Source organism: Topomyia yanbarensis, chromosome 3, assembly GCF_030247195.1.
Source record: "Topomyia yanbarensis strain Yona2022 chromosome 3, ASM3024719v1, whole genome shotgun sequence".
Classification (NCBI taxonomy): domain Eukaryota; kingdom Metazoa; phylum Arthropoda; class Insecta; order Diptera; family Culicidae; genus Topomyia; species Topomyia yanbarensis.
Genome location: NC_080672.1, coordinates 11,841,548 through 11,847,446, shown reverse-complemented (window position 1 = coordinate 11,847,446; position 5,899 = coordinate 11,841,548). Strand labels below are relative to the sequence as shown.

General features: G+C 43.8%; 2 protein-coding genes across 2 annotated transcripts; one reads left to right on the top strand and one right to left on the bottom strand.

Moving 5' to 3' along the window:
- Positions 1 to 2,146: 2,146 nt before the first annotated feature.
- On the top strand, positions 2,147 to 3,901 carry LOC131690735 (histone acetyltransferase KAT8-like). The gene is made up of 2 exons (XM_058976695.1): positions 2,147 to 2,374; positions 2,426 to 3,901. Exons 1-2 carry the CDS (start codon positions 2,228 to 2,230, stop codon positions 3,764 to 3,766), a joined length of 1,488 nt encoding a protein of 495 aa, XP_058832678.1. The 5' UTR covers positions 2,147 to 2,227; the 3' UTR covers positions 3,767 to 3,901.
- LOC131690736 (haloacid dehalogenase-like hydrolase domain-containing protein 2) lies at positions 3,837 to 4,943 on the bottom strand. The gene is made up of 3 exons (XM_058976696.1): positions 4,763 to 4,943; positions 4,181 to 4,700; positions 3,837 to 4,120 (listed from the first exon to the last, which is right to left on the bottom strand). The coding sequence occupies exons 1-3, from the start codon at positions 4,933 to 4,935 to the stop codon at positions 3,947 to 3,949; spliced, it is 867 nt and encodes a 288-aa protein (XP_058832679.1). The 5' UTR covers positions 4,936 to 4,943; the 3' UTR covers positions 3,837 to 3,946.
- Positions 4,944 to 5,899: the final 956 nt, after the last annotated feature.

Below are 5,899 nucleotides of genomic sequence, written 5' to 3'. Positions count from 1 at the left end.
GGCTGTGTGGCCCAACTGCTTGCAATTGCTGCAGTTCATGACCCGCGGTACGAACAGGCGAACTGGTAGGCGAACCTTGTCAAGGAGGATGTAGTTGGGAAGAGAGGACCCGGCGAATGTCACCCGAATCGAGCCTGATAGAGAGTAGGTAGTCTTACCTCCCTCGGTGTTTGCGGTATACAATTGTTTGCATTCCAAGATCTTAATCTGTTCAAGTGAGGGGTCCTTAAAGCAGCCAACCCCGTGCTCCAACAGTTCTTCGCATTTCAGGCCCGGTTCGGACACTACCCCATCGATTTCACAGGCCACACAAGGCACGTACGCTTTAAATTCCCGCGTAAAGCGCTCACAGCAAGCAATCGCGTTTGCCTGGCCGAGATCACTCACTAGAACACGTATCTTGTTTGCCCGAACACGTGTTATCTGAGTTACGGCCGGGTAATTAGCAGTCAGATCTCGAGAAAGTTTTAATATATTAACCGGTTTCTCTCCGGTCCGAAAATATACCACCCATGGCCCAGAGGAACCTTCTGGGTACTGCTTTATACGGGGAGCAATGCGCGTATTAGGGGGATCAGGGACTTCCATGATTACATCAGATGGTATTTCGCCCTCGGCCATTTAAGCACGAGGGCAGAGCGTTATATAAACGGGAATGTGTCTTATTATTTGATTACAAGGTAGAGTAAAAGTAGGGAAAAGGAAAGAAAGCAAACGAGGAAAAAAAATAAAGCAAAACTTATCTGCAAACAACGTCGATTGTTCCGCACCAGCGAAAACAATGTATTGGATTTACTGCCGGCACCAGCAGAATGGCAGCTAACGAACGAACAAAGGATGACCTTGAATCACTGAAATTTACACACCGAACACCACTGTGAAATATAACGATCCGTTCCGTTCAAAGGTTGGGAGACGTATGATTTAGCACGTTTTGAAAGAATGACGAGAATAGATTTGCTGATTTCGCTGGTGACGTTGATGTCCTGTCTCGATAGTTGACGCATTCCGGGATTCCACCGGAGCACGTTTTGTTCCGCTGGTAAGACCAAAACTACTTTGGGTTGTACTTCATGCTGCATTCAATGCGGGAAACATATGAGCGAAAGTATGTTGCATTCGTTCTAATTCCCGCACGGACGTTTTGTCGGTTTCGCCTCTTGTTCTAAAAAATCGTTTTCAAGCCTTTCTGAGACGATTTCGCAGATTTCGTAACTCAGCATTCCACCAAGGTCGTTTGTTATCCGGGCGGCGCGTGCGTTTCCTCCTAGGCACAAGTTGTTGAAATATTGATTCCAGTTCGTGATAAAATCTATTCACAGATTCATCCAGAACACCCAGCGTTAATATCTCAACCCAATTTATTCGTGAAATTACAGTGTTTAATTCATGATAATCGCATTGACTGAAATCGTAGAATAAATCAACATCGTCATTCATAGACACGGGAAACACAGCGTCAACTTTCAACACAACGGGATTGTGGTGACGATCTAATTTCATTAACGGTAAGGGTGGCTCCAATACTTCGCATCCGCCAGTGTTACTAGCAAACGCTAATTCTCGCCATTCTCGTTCGTCAAATAGCTCACTAGTTGTAGGCCAGGAGCGATCATGGTTTCGACCAACAACATTTCATGTTCCGAGGAGGCATTTATTGGAATAAAACATCCAACTTCGTCATCGAAACTCCAACGTAGCTGAGGTAAATTATAGTCGCCTAAAACCACCACCATATCGTTGGTACCATACATCGATATCGTACAGTCAATTGACACACAGGCAGCATGCTGTTCATACAAAGCGAGATCAGAATTCGGTGGTAGGTAAATCGCACATACAACGAGATGCCTAGCAATACACCACCACCACGAAGGGCACGGCTGGTAGAGCGATTTCGATCGCATCGATATAGTTCATACTCGTCGGTCAGTTCAGAATTGAGGATACGTTTCTAAAAATGTTTTCTTCACTCTGCAGTTCTCATGCTCAATTTATTTTTCAAATTCAAGATAGTTTTTTATCCGTGTAAAGCTTTCAGTATAATTGGCGTGTCTTTTTATAACCTCTCAGCTGTTCCCACCTTCTAAAATTTGAGTTGTCCATATTGGAAACTAACCTCACTTTATTTTAACGTCATTCATACGATTTTCGACAGTCGCAAAACAACAGACGCTTTGCCAGTGAAAATTTCCAGAATCGCACCGCAATATTTTATGTAATCTTGATGAAAGAAACCGAAATGGTTGCTACAAAAACAGTAAAAGTAGGTGAACAGAATGATAAGGATGGAGAAAACATTGTCAGCAAGCAGCCGGCGAAAGCCGTGACAACGAGCAGCAACACGAAGGATACTTCGCCGATTCCGATTGAGGTAAACAATGTTAACTTTGAACGCAAAAACGATTATAAAAGTTGTTTTTAGGCAGGAAAAAGCGACGACGGTGATGATAAACTGGTCATCGGTGCGGAGTATACCGTACAGCGGCAGGATGGCTCATGGCATTCGGCTCAGCTGATCCAAAGTAGACAGAATCCTTGCGATCCTAAACAGTATGAGTATTACATTCACTACGAGGGACTGAACAGACGGCTGGATCAATGGGTTACTAGAGATCGCATCTCTGCTGCGGTTGCTGGCGCAGACAAGAAAACGTCTGTTCTCGGTATTCCTCTTGCGCAAGATTACAATGGAAAGAGTCCCTTGGTCAGCTCGGCAGCAAATGCAAAAGATCTGCCAAAAGTTGGCAAACCGGCCGGCGAAATAGACATAGCGGATGGCGATCCGGATAGAAAAATAACTCGCAATCAGAAAAGGCGACACGACGAGATAAACCATGTGCAAAAAACTTATGCAGAGATGGACCCAACGACTGCTGCCCTGGAAAAGGAGCACGAAGCTATTACAAAGGTTAAATATATCGACAAACTTAGATTTGGCAAGTATGAGATTGATACTTGGTATTTCTCGCCGTATCCGGAAGAGTACGGCAAAGTTGGAACATTGTACGTGTGTGAATATTGTTTAAGATATATGCGATTGGCAAAAACTCTGCTGCACCACAAAACGACGTGCAGTAGACGTCAGCCTCCGGGTAATGAGATCTATCGGAAGGGTACCGTGTCTATTTTTGAAATTGACGGTAAAGATCATCGTTTTTATTGCCAGACACTTTGTCTGATGGCAAAACTGTTTCTAGACCATAAAACGCTCTATTACGACGTTGATCCGTTCTTCTTTTACGTGCTGTGTGAGATTGACAAGGACGGGCAACATATAGTTGGTTACTTTTCCAAAGAGAAGGAATCGCCCGAGGGAAACAACGTGGCTTGCATTTTAATTCTTCCACCCTATCAGCGTAAAGGTTATGGAAAATTGCTAATCGCCTTCAGTTACGAGCTGTCTCGCCGTGAAGGAATTGTCGGAAGCCCAGAGAAACCACTGTCTGATTTGGGACGGCTCAGTTATCGAAGCTACTGGGCTTACACTTTACTCGAACTAATGAAAGAATATCGCACTACTACGATTAAAGAACTAAGCGAACTGTCCGGAATCACTCAGGATGACATAATTTACACACTACAGTCAATGAAGATGGTAAAATACTGGAAGGGACAGCATGTCATCTGTGTTACATCGAAGGCGGTCCAGGAACATCTTCAGTTGCCGCAGTTTAAGAAACCCAAGCTAATGATCGATTCGGCGTATCTCAAGTGGGCCCCACCAAAACGATCCATTCCGGTGAAGCAAATCAAGAAAGCCTAAGTATTGACGCAAATTTCAAGTATGTATGTATCGCTTACCTCTATATTTTTTGATATTTCACAAATAAGTATTTGAGAAGTTTGCGTTTATTTTTGGGATAAGATCGAGTATCGTTTTACGGAATACATTTTATTGACTATCAAACTACTATGACAAAGATTCGACCATTTGAAAGAATTCCTAGGGATTGAGGGTTTTAGCGATGTGATCGACCACCGAGCAAAAGTTCTTGAAAATGCCGTCAGCTTTAGGACAAGAATCTTCTTCGTATAGCTCAGGTTGATATTTACCGGTTTCTACAAGATATCCTTGCATACCGATTGCCATAGCACCTAGGCAGTCATCATTTGGGTCCTGTAAAGCGGAAGAATTTATAAAAATAAGTTATCTTCCTAAAAAAACAGCGATTCTCACGTCGCCAATCATGATGCATTCCTCCGGCGTCAGTCCTTTTGGTAGAGCGGATCGGAAAAAGTACTCATTAGGTTTTCCAACGCAAACACTTTTAACTCCGGCACTGTACTCCAGACCTTTCACAAAACAGCCCGGACCGATAGAAATTCCCTTCTTTGTCATGTAATATTTTCCCTCGTGTATCGCTACCAACCGAGCTGTGCCTTTGCTTTGATGTAAGATCCGGAACGCTTCATCGATGTACTCGTAGGTGAATCGTTCTGGGGCCAGTCCAACTACGACAGCATCATATCCGCGGGAGGTATCCGATGGTGGAAAATCTTGCCTTGCATCCTCAGTTACAATGTAGTACGGGTTTAATCCGTTGCTTTGCACATAGTTGGAAGCTGCGGTAAGGGAACTGCAAATTTCGCTTAGTTCTAGTTGAAATCCAATATTTACTAGTCGAGCGTAAAGCGAAGATACGCTTTCTGTGGTCGTGTTGGTTACGAACTTCACCGTGATTCCTAGGTTTCGCAGCCTGAAATATTATTCTAGGTATGGATTTGTTCGGGGATAGTTCTAGTTGCGATAAGACAATACTTTTTCAACGCATCCACTGCTCCTTCCGTCGGTTGATCATCAACATGCAAAGTTCCACTCAGGTCTATCAATGCCGCCTTTATCGGTGCCATTTGTGAATGATTATTACACACAAACCTAGCACTTATTTTTAAAGTCTTTAAAATATGGCTCTCTTGTTTATTGTGTATCATCACGCGCATCATGGTGACAGTTGTTGATGGGGTGTCACTACATATGTATGGACGATGCTTAACCCTTTACTGTACCCAGTAATTTTATCGACCGATTTTTCAATGTTCAAAAGCAATCGTTACTATCAATTTATTAGTATAGTATAAGGTGCTAGAATGATGGCTGTTGTTTCTTATTATCAACTGGTAGGTGATCGCTGATTTATTGGGGCTATCAAAACGTTTGGGACAGGCACATGTTTTTTTTTATTGCTGAGATGGGGTGGGTTGATGCCGAGCCCGTGGCCTTTGACAGACACGGTCCCTTTTGTGGGGAGTCGCTTACCTACTCTTTGACCATTACCTCATGTAATAGGTATACTTAATATGTATACCTGTGAATGATTACCTGACAGTCACCCTTTTCATAGGATTGTGTGCTCTTAAGATGTCATTCAATAATATTTCCGGATATCACATCGCATCGGCTATAGAGTAGTGAGTATAAGGCCGAATTCCCCGGGGTAGTGATAAGCCAGTATATTTTTGCTTTGTCGGTGAACTACCCTACTCCTACTGAGAGTTCCCAGGCAGCGGAATTTCTCTCGGTAGCTATGTCTATTTTGTGAGTGAATTGTGTCACGATTTGGTCGGATTATCCACGGCGATGGATCTACGCTGCTGTGAATTCCTCGACCTTTTTGTGTGCTATCCTCCACCTCTTGGACAGGTAAACCGCCCATCACTTGAATTGCCGCCATCCCTACGGTTTCCACCACCCAGTTACCGTTAACGGGAGGAACACGGTACGGCTCTGCAATAATTGCAACGTCGCACTTCGTTTCTGTTATTGACTGCCACTGCGCAATGTCCCAATGATTGGGATTAAGCTGGGTCATCTTCATCATCATTGGCCTGTCTTCGCCGTTTTGTACTCCAGATATAAGAAGCCTTCCGTCATGTGGTCCTTTCAACCGTCCTTTGT